At 40.1% G+C, this 15,610-nt stretch overlaps 1 protein-coding gene across 1 annotated transcript; it reads right to left on the bottom strand.

Moving 5' to 3' along the window:
- Window positions 1-7,656: 7,656 nt before the first annotated feature.
- LOC124290307 (14-3-3 protein epsilon-like) lies at window positions 7,657-15,104 on the bottom strand. Its single transcript, XM_046727019.1, has 5 exons — window positions 14,921-15,104; window positions 11,656-11,861; window positions 10,961-11,067; window positions 9,788-10,131; window positions 7,657-9,267 (listed from the first exon to the last, which is right to left on the bottom strand). The coding sequence occupies exons 1-5, from the start codon at window positions 15,006-15,008 to the stop codon at window positions 9,212-9,214; spliced, it is 801 nt and encodes a 266-aa protein (XP_046582975.1). The 5' UTR covers window positions 15,009-15,104; the 3' UTR covers window positions 7,657-9,211.
- Window positions 15,105-15,610: the final 506 nt, after the last annotated feature.

Here is a 15,610-nt window from a genome sequence, read left to right as displayed (position 1 = left end):
GTGTAGTGGTTAGAGCGTCCGCCCGGAGTGCGGAAGGTCGCGGGTTCGATCCCCGACCGCGTCATACCAAAAGACGTTAAAATATGGTACTTGTTGGTCCCTGCCAGGCGCTCGGCATTAATGGGTACAACAAGGACTGGTCGGCTCTGAGTCAGTATAATGTGTCTGAGTGGGGTATTCGTGCTTCACTGCGGCATGGTATCTCAGTGGGCTAGCACTATAAAACCAGCTTCAGTCTGGGCTAGTACAAGCAGCCGCACATACACATACACACGCATGCACGTCGTCATATGAGCGAAATATTCTCAAGCACGACGCGTTAAACCCAATTTCACCTCACCTCACCTATGGGAAGAGAAGTTACCGTATTTCCTCTATTAAGCGCCGGGCCTCTAATAACCGCCGGGGATAAAGCTGTGCTTTAAGAAATAAGCGCCGGGTCTCTAATAAGCACCGGGTATAGACCTTTGCATTTTTTCGCAAATTTATTCTCCTTTGGTCTAAAAATAAATATATTAAGGAATGGTCCCTTAAATCATAACTTCATGTACTCATCCCCGTTTATAAAAATACAGGGTATTTTAATAAGCGCCGGGCCTCTAATAAGCGCCGGGTCTGGAGGTCCGTACGCACTTTTAATTATTTCGCATCAATATTTCTCAAATATTTTCATATAGAAACGAAAAGCTCACTTTCATACCAGTCTGCATGTAGTGTATGAGAAAACTGAAAATCCCTGACAAAAGGGTGATCCTGAGTGAAAAATTAGGTTATTATTTCAGTCATGACGTGATCAGCAACAGAGCCTCCCCAGATGATCCACCTATAGAGCTGTCTTAGTGAATGTGACGATAGGTACCTGTCAGTATGTCAGCAAGTGTAGATTTCCTCAGTTCTCCATCTTCCATCCCACTGGGACGTGAGAGGCGACTAACGGGATCAGGTGGTCAGGCTCACTGACTTGGTTGACACGTGTCATCTTATCCCAGTTGCATAGATCGATGCTCGTGCTGTTGCTGAGTGCGGCGTAAAACTAAACTCACTTGCTCACTCTGAGCGAACACGCCTCGTTAGTATAGAATCCGCATGTTGTTTGTTTCTGCAATAGGCTGGTGATTTTAAGAGCGCTTATCAACTTACACCCAACTGTCCCAGAGATGTTATGTCCTTACCGACATAAGTGGGAGAGGGGCGTCGATAAGAATACAAATGTTAGGCATTTAACTTCCTCGTTATTTTGTGAAGTTCATCGAAAATAGCAGGCGACATTCGGAATATATTGTACATATTCGGTGATCTTATTCGGCATCTTGCATAATTAAGTCGAGACACAAAATTGCGGTTGGTATGTTGCAAATGTAATTCCAACGGTTCGGCAAAACATAAACGTACTTAATGCCTTGGGAATCGGTCTCAGTCAATCAGAATCCGACATTCATTTGTAAGGTAAATTATCTTATTTAATAGCAACCGTTTACAAATAGCACTACAACATCTTGGGCGGTTTGGTTTGGGTTTGTTGTTTAACGCCGCACTCAGCAATATTCCAGCTATATGGCATTGGTCTGTAAATAATCGAGTCTGGACCAGACAATCCAGTGATCAACAACATGAGCATCGATCTACGCAATTGGGATACGATGACGTGTGTCAACCAAGGCAGCGAGCCTGGCCACGCGTTCCCGATAGTCGCCTCTTACGATAAGCATGGGTTGGGCGTTACGAGCGCCCGCCCCGAGGTATAAAAGAACTGGGTATTATATGGGTAATGCTATTTTTGAGGGCATTATCATTTGCAGAATCCCGAGGTCTTCCATTAACTGCCCGACGGAGGGCAGTAGAAAAAGACCGAGGGCTTCTGCAAATGATAATGCATTACCGTTATTATTGCTAAAATACATGGAAATTGTGTTGAAAGGAAAAAGGAAACAATGAAGGAATATGACTGTAAGTTTACCGTCAACTTCTGACGGGGGAAGCTGGTCCCCGGCTCCCTTTGCGCGCGCTAACGTTCGCCAAAGCTATATATATATATTGCGATATGCGAGACGGGGCCCAGCTTACTGACGGGGTTGACTGCCCGAATGCAATTACGTCATCGAACAATTCAAGTGACGTCACAACAGAAAGTGACGATATTCGACCTTGGCCTTTGACAAGACCATAGCCTGCAACATGTCAAACTATGTCAGTGTTCGGTTTTGGTCCATCAACAGCCTTAATAGTGCAATTGTTAAGGTTAGCACCAACAAGAAAGCCAATATTACCGCTATTAAAAGCGGGAATTCGGGTTGCTTTGACTTGTTTGACCCAGAATATCTGCCAGTCGAAAGCCAATTAATGTCGAATGAACCGTAAGCCCACGCACCCACTATGACGTCACTAGACAACAGAACTGATAGTGGCCCGTCGTTAAGGTTGAGCGGTGCAATATCATTTGCAGCGGCCCGCAAATTTCTGATAATGGGAGAGCCGTTTCATGATAATTCCATGTATTTTAGCTATAAGACTGTATGAACTGCTTCTGCGCCCAAAATATGGAGACAATCGTGTTCGGCGTCAACAATAGCTATTTTTCTGTTTCAAATTTTAACCTGGACCTTTACGGGTCTCATAATTCTTCACGGAATACACATCGTGTGTCCTTTGGGCTATAATGCTGCTTCAAACAGTGTTTCAGTTTTAACACTCCAGGTCAGCTTAATTTGCACTCAAAGACCAAAATTATGGAGGTCTAATGAGTGATGGGTGAAATTATTTTATGCCGTTTTTAACAACATTCCACCGATATCACGGAGGGGGACATCTGAAATGGGCTTCACACATTGCACCCATGTGGGGAATCGAACCCGGTTCTTCGGCGTGACGTGCAAACGCTTTAACCACTAGGCTGCCCCACCGCCCCTTATGGAGGTCTAAAGTGTTTACACTTCTTTGGTGAAATCCTCGGACTGGGGCTGTCAGCGTGATGGCTTATCTGGAATTCGATCTCACGACCATTGGTATCTGAGGCTCCCAAGGGCGGTGGGGTAGCCTATCTGTTAAAGCGTTTGCTCGTCTCGCAGAAGACCCGGGTTCGATTCCCCACATGGGTACAATGTGTGAAGCCCATTTCTGGTGTACCCCGCCGTGAAATTAGCTGGAATATTGCTAAAAGCGGCGTAAAACTCACTCACTCGCTGGAGCTCCTAAGGGACACAACCCTACAAAGCTAAGTGCGGCGTCTTTCGCTACTGTGAGCACCTACTGTTTTGAATAGAGCAAGAATTAAAGGGACTGGTTGTTGCTTTTGTTATTGTTTTCCAACCGCGAGCACCCGGATGATATCCCAGAATTATTGACTGGATTGCGATCTCTGCTGCGCCACCCGCAAGCGCAATCGGTAGTAAATATCAGTATTATATGTATAACCTGACATTGATCATCAAAGATGAATTCTTTTTCACTCCTCCTCATTATTATGGTAACAAATGTCAGTGGTAAAATTTTGAAAAAAAAGAAGTCAATGTACGTCTTTATATTTTTGTCTTAAGCCGAGTTTCCATGTGCGCGTAGTGCGTAAACAACACTTTATACTAAAATAGTAAAAGCCGCTTCCATGCACGCGTGATGCGTAGTGTGTGATTTTGCATACGCTCAAAAGGTGTCTGAATACGCCTCACGCCTCCATACTGAGGCCGGAAATAGGGTGGTGGTGGTGGAATTGGGTTTAACGTCGTGCTTGAGAATATTTCGCTCATATGACGACGTGCATGCGTGTGTATGTGTATGTGCGGCTGCTTGTACTAGCCCAGACTGAAGCTGGTTTTATAGTGCTAGCCCACTGAGATACTATGCCGCAGTGAAGCATGAATACCCCACTCAGACACATTATACTGATTCCGAGCCGACCAGTCCTTGTTGTACCCATTAATGCCGAGCGCCAGGCAGGGACCAACAAGTACCATATTTTAACGTCTTTTGGTATGATACAGTCGGGGATCGAACCCGCGACCTTCCGCACTCCGGGCGGACGCTCTAACCACTACACCACGGAGGCGGTCCCGGAAATAGGGATTCCCAATGTCACGTGGTTTCCATTGCACACACAAGTTGCAAAATGCCAAGGATCGATACTTCTTAATGAACAATTAATTGAACTCGTTAGATGCAATCCAGGAAGGACCTCAAGAATGTTACGAAGATATACAAATATCAAATTAAAACCGACTCAAGTTAGAGCAATAATATCAGTCCATAACCTTGTTCGAGGAATGCATCCATCAATATCCACATAGAGGAACGATATGCCATTCATCTTCAGCTGACAAAGAAACCTGTTCCATGTCATGTGTCTTTTATCAGTCTAATATGCAAAATGTATAACTCGTTGTAATTAGTGATGCACAGGAACGCTTTTTTATGGATAGACAACTTCTTTATTGGAATCGATGCGACGTTTCGGTGTAGATGCTGATTTACAAGTCGCACGAGTTTTAATGGATGACAACTTTTTTATAGCAATCGATGCGACGTTTCGATGTAGATTAGCATCTATAAAAACTCGTTTCTGTTCTAAACACCACCAGCACCAGCTTCTAAACACCACTCTACCCGTGAAGGTCCGGGTTAGAATACTAGTATTCATCTTTAGTAACCCATGCTTGTCGTAAGAGGCGACTATTAAACGGGATCGGGTGGTCAGGCTCGCTGGCTTGGTTGACACATGTCATCGGTTCCCAGATAAGACATTTTCTAATAACGGCATCTGATGTCCGATTGATCCACCGTTCATATTGTCCCATTGTTAGGTTGAAGAAATTCTGCCAGGCGCGTAGCAAGACAATTATTTCGTGTAAGCCCGATAGGTTACAAAGCTATATATTTAGATGGTATTGAGGACTTGCCCATCCTATCTAGCAACAATCATGTGTAAGCTTGGGCTTTTTATTTATAATGGTAGCTCCGCCCCTGTCTGCAAAGGTGGACAGTTGCCCAGTCCCCGTGTCCATCACGGCCAAGGCACCAGGGACTGACCGCCTGGCATCTGGGCAATAATTATTGTTGACGCGAAAAACAAATCGGTCTGGATCAGTGCCCCACATTCGGTGCCTTTGCCATGCTAAATTTTGTTTGACCAGATATGGACCGATTGATAGACTCAAGCCTCATTTTCGCTTACGTTTACTTTTTTCTCACATTCTTTTCTTTTAAGTTGAAAGTAATAACTTCCCTTTTTCTAATAATTCAAAACATCAACAGAATTTCGCCTTGAATAACAAACTCTCTAATGTTCCTCTTCCCGATGGGAGGTAACCGACTTTAGAAACTTGCTACGTCTGACGGAACGTTTGTGTGAGTATTTTATGTCCGTTTCATTTACTTTTGTCAGCTATCATACCTCACCACCATTTGAAAACAATGTTGAAAAAATTCTGACTTTAGAGTGCGTATGCATGTTGTAGTAGGCGATTAAGTCGCAAGGGTCTGTCTAGATGAGGAAGGAAGATAAATGCACTTCCGGTATGTATATTCACTGAATTGTATCTTCAACTCAGATTGGCCCATATGGCTCCATCTCACCTTATAGGGAAGTAAAATGAACGCAGATTTGGTGACGTCATTTCCTGTTTTAGAAGACATCAATAATTACACGCGTGACTCATAATTTGACCCAGTATTCGTATGACCAGTTGGTCATCAGTGTCTGTAAATCGAGTTCATTAGCTCACACATGAAACTTGTCTACAGACACGTATGATTTATTAAACTTAACACTTCCGTGAGATGTAACCTTGATCTAAATCACAAACTTATAATATGCAACAGTCAAACTCAGGATCACACAGTGAAGTTACTACATTACCAAAACTTTTGTGATGACTTTGGCGTTTGACAAAACAGACATTTTGTCACAATACTTGCATAATTTTACACATATATTTTTATTAATAGCCTATTTATTGCAATTTGTAGAGATGCCAACCCCCAACCTCAAGATATCCAGTCAATGACTTAATTTGTCTTGGCACCAAAAGGATGAATGCTTGAGCATTATCAGTGTACAAAGATGATACAAGTAAACTGGATTGGGATTTCACAGATAACATATGAACATACAATCTTAAGACCTAATTAATATATTGATTTGCCACTTATAGGAAGAAAAGGAACAGAGACCTAAACCTGAGTTTCGTGACATCTCCACACAGCAATGCAGCATCCAATGTTCCCGTTATGTTGGGAAGAGAAGAGACACACCACAAATGGGCTTCACACATTGTACCCATGTGGGGAATTGAACCCTGGTCTTCAGCGTGGCAAGCTATCGCTTTAACCACTGGTCTGCCCATACCCTGCACTAGAAACTGACAATAATAACTTACAAAACAAACATTAAAATTATGAGAAAATGCCTGAAGGTCAACTTGACAAGGCTTGTTAAAAGGCTCTTGGTTGGTTCAGCAACCTACTTGTCATTAGAGGAGACCTACAGGATCAGACCAGGCTCCATAACTTGCTTGAAGCACGTCATCATATTCCATTTGTGTTTTGTTTGTTGTTAAATGCTGTACTCAACATTATTCCAGCTATATGCCGACAGTCTGTATACAATCAAGTCTGGACCATCAACTCCATTTGCACAGATTGATGCTAATAGTCATGTTCCAGCCCATTATTTCCACACTCCTGTAAAGCTGTAATGTTGTTGATTGTGGTTATTCATAAATATAGCTGCAGCATGTTGTAATTGATGACTTCTTCCATTATTATGGTAGTTAAAAAGAAAGAAAAAGACACACCCTAGGTACCAATTATTTAATGTTTGGAAATTTCATTTAAGTGTTTAATGTCAACTAATCATACAAGCACTTTTTCTTCTAGTAAACAGTGTCACAGCCAACAGGAAATCTCATTACAGTTACCACTGTTAATAGTTTCAGTACCTTAGTTTCAGCCATTGTTTACAACTCAAGTCCAAACAAAAAAACTCAGTCAGCTCCAAAGGCAAGGCTGTTAATGACATGAAAACCAGACTTATTCAAACTATGTACTATGACGATGGCACTTGAATGCTAGCCTTAGGATGCATTTCGCACAGATGAAATCTAAAGATATGCTTTCATTTCCGGACTGTTTTCACACAATTGTCAGAGGAAATCCTAACATTTTTCAGAATATCTATTTAAATGCACCTTTCTAGTACTCACTATTGCCTCACAAAGATCTTCGATCCCATTCCATGTCAGAATTACCTTTCCTCCAGCCAGTGTTGCTTAATGACAGGCTGTATGACAGATTTGGAAAAGTTGGACCACAAATGTGTCCCTCCAATGGGAACAATACTTGAAGCAAAAGAATTCCAATAATCTCGGCGCCCGAGATATTTCAGAATCGTCATTGTTCAATTTTCAAATTTGGAATTGAGAAGTTCGTCAATTTTCAAAAGCAGTCTGGAATGGGAATTTGCACATTCTAAATTTGTGCCGTCATAGCCAGAGAAAGCGGCTTTCTGACTGGCTAAGGTTGGCTGTTGGGCATTTCACTGGTCAATTAAAGGGTGAAAGGGTGATTCTGACATTACCTGTATTGGAATGGTTCCAGAGCTTTGTGTAACGAAGATCATCAATTTGAGGAGCCTGTATGCTCTACACTCAATAAACAACAACAATTATCTACACTTGAATATACTTTAATTAATGATAAAAGCATGACATCAGTTTATAAAGTTGTTACATTTTTCCTAGAATATTTCTTGCCCACTAGACATGGATATCATTGTGACAGCAAGAACTAACTGTGATCACAACACAAGACGGGCTGGCTGCGGCAGCAACAGGCGGCGGCTACCTAAGTCATATATAAAGTTGAACTGTGGTTGTGTTCAGTAACATACAGAAGGGGACAAAGATACAGACACATCGGCCGTGGCGGCCAGAAGGCAAAAGCTAAGTCGAGAAAAAGGAATCATTTTCGTTCTAAGTAAAAAAAAAAAAAAAGACACAGTTTGATGCTCACACTGCTAGTTACATTAAAGAGTGCAAAATAACTGCTTCAATCATAACTTAACATTATAAAAAAAAGGAAAAACAAACATTTACTACACAAGTTGATGACTACAAAACAATCTTGACAGATTGGATCCAACCTGTACCATACTTACATCATATTGTTGGACATTACAGACAAAACATGATTACACAATTATGTCTGAAAATCCTCACATTGTACAACAGCATTAAAACTTGTTATATCACTGAAAAGTGGTGCTCCATCAGAAAGATGACAATAGTTCTGCAGCTCTACCGTTTATGTTTTTTTTTGTTTTGGCTAAAATCACATTCAATAGGAAATCTTCCATCAGATCCAAGAACACTGGAATTGTAAGGTCAGGTTGATCGCAGTATTCCACACTTGAGTAAGTTGACTCTATCGACTCCCAATGAAAGACTCATACCTTGGTCCACAGAGAAAGTCCAGGATGTCACACTGGCAAAGAGTCAGTCCACACTCAGTCAAATAAATCCATGATACTTAACACAGATTTAGGCAGACATGTTTATTGGGTAGAATGTTCCACCCCCCTTGTCACCTTCAGTGGCCATGACACCTATTACGCAGGAGAGAAATGGCAAGGGTTCAACTTTAAAGCTTAGGTAGTATCCATCACCTGATAATATACCTTTACAAAAATAATACCGAACAACTCTTTGGAGACAAAGTGTGGGCACACTGTCAATAAGAAATTTGGTTTTTGTTTGTTTTCCACATTTAAGTTTTCGAAAAGGCGACAGGATCATTGACATATCACAGGACCCTGTCAATTACTGATGTTTGGTATAAGGTCCAGTACTGATAAATAAAGGTAATGGTGGTAACAGATTAGCATAAGCTATGTCATATCACATGAGAGTTTCTATCTACATTTCTGAGTTAGCTGAAATGCTGAGTACCTTACTGATGATGGAATATACAACTTATCAAAGTTGATGTTACATGCAACTAGACAAATAAATTATGTGCAACTGTGCACACAATGACTACGGCTGTCAACTGGGTGAAGTAGTTTGTCTTGAATGTAGATGAAGTCTCAAGAACAGCTTGCCATGGCCAATGGCTGTGACAAGAGGATGCTGCAGACTGTATTTCAAGGGCCAGGTCATAACATTTAGCATTTCGATAGGAAAATTACAAATAATGTCAATTTCAGAGTGCTAAGTACAACCAGCCTTTACGATCCATCCTCTCCCTCCACATCCTGGAGCTGATCTTTCTGCGATTCTTCACCTGAAGCACAAATATAACATTACAAATAAAACACACAAAAATGCAGTTAAAGATTAGATCACATGAATTCCAAAAAGTATGTAATGCCTGAAATGGCCAGGGCTTGTTCTAAGACAGTCCCCATACCAATATACTGTATGATGCACAAATATAATACAAATATTTTACAATCAAACCTGCATTTTGATCCACTTGTCTTAAGATTTGAGCAAATAACATGCCAAATATGATCGGTTAGACGATTTAAAGTTAAGGTACAGATGTACTGGAAATTGAATTTCATAAGCACACATGCAAAATAGCCTAATATAAGGCCAAAAATAACAAAAGCTTACATTTGATCTGTGTGTAAGACACATGTAAAATTATTCCCATGTCCAACAGTATATATTGCAATGACAAGCAAATTTCATAAAGCCATGACAAGTTATCCTAGCAAATTCCCAAAGCCTCCATGTTCCAGTGGGAATCAGCTATTTGTCACAATTAGTTGCCCTATGACTTAAAGCTTCAGACGTACCTTCAGTCTGCATATCCGATGTCCACAGAGTAAGGTTGTCCCTCAGTAACTGCATTATCAATGTTGAATCTTTATAGCTCTCTTCTGACAAAGTATCCAGCTCTGCAATGGCATCATCAAATGCAGCCTTTGCAAGTCTACATGCTCGATCAGGTGAGTTGAGGATCTCATAGTAAAATACTGAGAAGTTAAGGGCCAGACCAAGTCGTATGGGATGTGTTGGTGCCAGCTCCGTCATGGCAATATCACTTGCAGCTTTGTATGCCACCAAACTGTTCTCAGCAGCTTCTTTCCTGTCGTTTCCTGTGGCAAATTCTGCTAAGTACCTATAATAGTCACCCTTCCTGCAAATGCAACAATATTTTGTGAACATGGTGATCATAAATCAGACACTAAGTGATCTCAATACCAATCAGTGTTGTGAGAGTTGAGTTCAATCCTTATTGATACAGTGTGTTTACATCCATATCATAAATGGTACAAATTATTTGTTTACATGTATCGCTATGAAAGTGGATAAACAGAGATAATATTGATTCTGTTTAAACTTTTGAAAAAATATAATCATTTGATATTATTGACAGGAATCTCCAAAGTGATTCAGGTAGTTATATATCCACTTGGAATATTATTTCAGTTATCATATCGTAAGCTTAGCGTGAGTGAGTGAGTTTAGTTTTACGCCGCACTCAGCAATATTCCAGCTATATGGCGGTGGTCTGTAAATAATTGAGTCTGGGCCAGACAATCCAGTGATCAACAGCATGAGCATTGATCTGAGCAATTGGAAACCGATGACATGTGTCAACCCGTCAGTGAGCCTGACCACCCGATCCCGTTAGTTGTCTCTTACGATAAGCATGGGTTACTGAAGATCAATGTTCTAACCCGGACCTTCGCGAGTCGAGCTTCGTGTGGGAGGAAAGTGAGTAATGGAAAGTAATGCACTAGACATACACCCTTTCAGTGAAATCCACAAACACAGGTATGTTCCTGACAAACAATCAGGTTGAACCAGGATTCAAACCTACGTTCACAAGTTTCTAGCAAAACAAGGGACGTCACTCCCAGGACAGGAACAGCAAACACTAGTGTGTTCGACAACTGGAGCACCCATGCCACCAGGGTGCTATACACTTAACTGCATGGTAAAGCTCTATAGAAAACACTTACATTTTATAGTAGAAAACTTTTGACTCTCCTGAACTTGCTGATGGTATCAGGAAACTCTCCAATACATGAAGTACTTCATTACAAATGTCTTTCAACTCCTTCTCAATCTGAAACGTTATGAAAAGGTGAAACTTCAAAAATGATGACATCAGCATGCTCAGTCAGTAAGAACAGCATTGGAATATGCCACTGAAATGATAGAATGAGGAGGAATTCCATGCAATGTCTTGGAATATTTTCAATCCGGTCTGATCAGAAATATCAGGAAACAAACTATGATGAATGATACAAAGAATGGCCATTCAATCACAAAAGACATGCTGCTTTAAGTCAGATGAAGTGCAAAGACAAGTGCAAGATTTTTCATTTAAAGTGGCAAACTAGGCAATATTTGATTTTAATGCTTTTAGTCACAAAAATTGAAGATGATTGGTGGACAAGTGCCTTCAAAGATTGTCCTCACCCTAAATCAGCAGTATGGTCTTCGGCATGACGAGCGAAATGCTTCAACCATGAGACTACCCCACAGCCTGCCAATATCATGAACATTGATCAATGCAGCCAACTGAAGATCAATTCTAACCCAAGTTGTTACAGGGTTGGAGACTTCAGTGCATGAATACTATGCAAAATATATTGCATGCAAAATAACAGATGCATATAAACGTATCAAATACTCTTCATTTTGCACTTACCCCAGACCTATATTCAGTAATTAATACTTTCTTGTCTTCAGACTTTTGTCCATCAGGATTCTCCTTTTGCTCCATGCTGCTGATTATCCTCCATGATGCTCGTCGAGCTCCAATGACGTTTTTGTAGGCAACTGACAGAAGGTTCCGTTCTTCAACTGTCAGCTCACAATTCATCTTGGCCACCTTCTTCATGGAGAGCACCATCTCTGCCAAGAAAATACATTGATCAGACAATAGTACATGGGCCCTTTAATAAACAAGACAGTTATACATCTGATCAATTAAAGGTTGTAAACATTATAATAGTATCAGAGTTAAATAACAAACCATGTCTTGATGTGTACAACTGCTTTGATATTACAATGCTCTTTCACAGAGTTTTTGAAGAATTGGAGTATGTGGAAAAACAAATCTAATCTTTTGCTGCAACTGACAATTATACTTCTTTAAATAATACAGAAGTACCAAGCATACGAGGTCAGGAATTCTATAACCAATTGAAGATTGTGAAGACCCGATCAGTCAGATATTCAAAATCATGGCACTTATCTATGCAACCGCACTAGCAAAATATTTATTCATATGGACATAATGGAATACAGAGAACATTTATCACACCGTTTCATTGGCGATATTAGACTAAAATTAGCAAATACAGTTGATAAAATTATAGATTAAATATTCATGGTGGTCAGAAAATGCAAATATGACTTGAGCTTTAACTGGTTAATTGGCCAACACGTGTATTTTCCTGTGTGCTGATGAGGCAATGTTCGAGTGATTCTCGCAATGCTTACTGATTTGCACCCAATATTTACACTCAAATGGACTCCATTCCGTCACATGCTATGATTCTGAGCACTAAGACTGTGCCATGAGTTTTGACAATGTCTCGCCCATACCTTCTTGAGAAGACTGCATCGATACATATATCTAATGCACAAACACCACGATGGCAATGTTCAGTATAGAGGTTACTGTATGAATGGTTGACTGTGATAGGTACAGGTACAATACATTGGTCTTGTATTCTGATGACCAAAGACGGGTTGCTAAACATGGTGGTCATCAAAATCCTACCTATCCGAGAGATTATAGGGCAGCAAGACCTCTTTGCATTATACACATCTCTGGATAGCTGCAGACCAGATCACTTTTTACAATGGTCAACATGATTGGAGTATCATAAAGCATTTGAAATGTGTGGTCATGCTGAACATGTCGATAATGAAACTGAACAAAATATTCCAGCAATAAGATTTAGAGCATCGATTAGCACAGCCTGACCACCCTGTCACATTAAGTCTCTACAAAGCAATATCAATTGTTACAAGTAACAAAAACAGTATGAACTGGCAAAATACCAATGCCAATTGGGATTTTAGGGACATCTGCTTATAACCAAGGGCCAAATACTAGTATCAGTCTCTAAGTATGTCTAGTTGAATTCCTGTGCAGCAGATTCTGGAAGATACCCCCAACCCGAGGACCGATGGAATTAAGACTATCGTGCAAAGCTTCAAAAATGGTGCTGAGCTTCGACCATTGCCATCACAGTGCCATCAAAACTTGAGGAATTTAGACAATATTTAACCACCTCCACCAATAATCCTTTCCAAGTTTTCTTTCTACTATAAAGGCTTCAAATGTCATTTCCAAGACACTGTTTGGGAAAGAAAACTTAATAATATTGTCAAAATAGCCCTTGACTTATTTTTTTTAAGAATACTTTATGGTTTATCAGCACATTCTTCACTATTGTTTGTTATGTGTTGGGCATAGTTGGTGTGAAGCATGACAGTATTCTGTAATGCACAAGGACGTATTGTGACAAGCATAATAATATAATGTGCAACTTAAACTTTGAAATTAGTACCACACTTGCCACAGACTGAAATATTTAGTTCAAATTGACCACTTTGTTTTACAGTGCTTTAGCATATTTATATCAGTACTATGGTGCTCCCTTCACTGAAATACACAACATCACATAAGCTAGTAACATCTTCATGATATTTTGAGTAAAACAGACATTGATCCACTGAAGACTTGATATTTACTGTGATAACAATTTCTGATCCAAACTTGATAAGGCATTTCAAACCATGGTCTCAACATTCAAACATCCAGAATCAAACTTGGTCTATCCAAAGACCAAGGGTGGTTGGTACATTTAAGAGCATAGAAAACGTTTGAGCAAAGGTACACAATTTGAGCATAAAATCATGTTTTCTTATGTGTCGGTACAGATTAACCAGTTGATAATATCCATGATAATAGGATTGATATAATAAATACAAAAACCTACTGTCTTGGATAGTCAAGCAGTGATCTCAAGTGGTTACTTCCGCAATAACTTTTAAACATCATAACTTCTAGCTAGAGGTCTTAATAATCATCTGTGTGGGGTTACATTTCGTGTCTAAAATTTCAAGCAGGGATTACAACCAGATTTTTTGTCGAGCACTGTTTAATTCAGAAGCAGAATTCACAAGAAAAATCCCCATTAATATAGCAAAAGCAATACAAGAAACACAAACTAGGAAGGCTAAACAAGAAATTGCAAAATTGTGAGAGAACCTTCAGCTCAGGTTCTAATTTATGATCTGTCAAGTCTAAACTGGTAGGTTGAGTGCATAATGTTTTGGAGAACGAAAGCGCAAAAAACGATAATACATCCGTAAAAGCTTGGTTTTGAATATAACAAGATATCGGGGAAATAAAAGAATGCATTAACTAATATCTTGTGTAGTATTCTTAAGATGTAGAGCCTATCGTGGTTCGATGTTTTAGGAGTGTCCCCAACCGGAACTGCCGAGAAGGGACAGTTATAACTACATATATAGACACATGTCACATCGCTAACAAAGCAAATTCAATCTACCAAGAATAACGCGACAGAAAGAAAGACTTTATTGGAGATATGAAACACTAGAGGGAGGAGTACACGACATGCAATACCATCCTTGTATATCTGAGTCATAACAAAATGGCGTCTCTCAAGCCTCATAACCATGGTCACTGCACCAAACATGCATGTGTCGATTCAGTTATATTTACACTGGTTACTGATACAGGAATGCATGGCAAAATTATAGCGAAATATACATTATACATTTCCCATGTCTATCCACAACACATGACCTCAAATCAAACCATGCACAGGCCCTGAATCTTGGCCTTGAATGTATGTAGCATATATGCATCAACCATTACACAGGTCTACACATTATTCGTGAAATATATTTCATTCAGTAATACAAACCATCATATCTTTCGGCTTGTTCGGCTAGCTTAGCCTCATAAACATAATCTTCCCTTTCGGTGGACGATTCTGTGGCATTGGATGACATTTTAAAAGCGTTGATTACACAGGATTGACAGCAATAATATCCCTGTAGAACAAACAAAATGGCTGCGCCCGCCTATGCTGAAAATAGTTCTCGAGACCGGAGGTGAAAGTATTACTACGCGTTAGCGATGAAACTCATTCAAGCTATGTGATTAACTTGTGTATCCACCTGTCAAGTAAGCAAAACAGAGCTCAGATTTTCGAATGAACCGATCCTGGTCGCTTAAACGTCCAGTATGCACAGAACTAGGTTTATGACGTACTATTACAGATTTATTTTCGTAGAGGATATATTTTGGAGGCACGCTCGGACATGATTCTCCCAGGTGCGTGGTAGCAGCCCAGTCTGGGGTTACCAGTTGCCGGTTTACCTCACATTCCATGACAACGAACGGGAACAACCTTGGGTCCCACATATACTTAATACGCTATTATGTACCAGAACAGCACCATTACACAGCGTATCCTGTTTCTCATGTATTCATACAGACGTAGGATATTTAAGCATATATTAAGTGCCTATAATGCCTCGGCTTATGTAAGAGATGGAAACATTATCAACATTATTTTAAAATCTTGATGACATAAACGCTATTTAATATT

This window comes from Haliotis rubra, unplaced genomic scaffold, assembly GCF_003918875.1.
Source record: "Haliotis rubra isolate DU_JTF1 unplaced genomic scaffold, ASM391887v1 Scf461, whole genome shotgun sequence".
Taxonomy (NCBI): Eukaryota; Metazoa; Mollusca; class Gastropoda; order Lepetellida; family Haliotidae; genus Haliotis; species Haliotis rubra.
This window is presented reverse-complemented; position numbering and strand designations above follow the sequence as displayed.

What these genes read in the sequence shown, in the direction of transcription:
- LOC124290307 (XM_046727019.1), bottom strand. Translation starts at nt 15,008, where the DNA reads ATGTCATCCAATGCCACAGAATCGTCCACCGAAAGGGAAGATTATGTT. An exon ending in TTACTGAATATAGGTCTGGG is followed by an intron (nt 11,068 to 11,655) that starts GTAAGTGCAAAA and finishes ATAACGTTTCAG; the next exon opens with ATTGAGAAGGAGTTGAAAGA. An exon ending in ATCGGATATGCAGACTGAAG is followed by an intron (nt 9,268 to 9,787) that starts GTACGTCTGAAG and finishes TTTGTGCTTCAG; the next exon opens with GTGAAGAATCGCAGAAAGAT.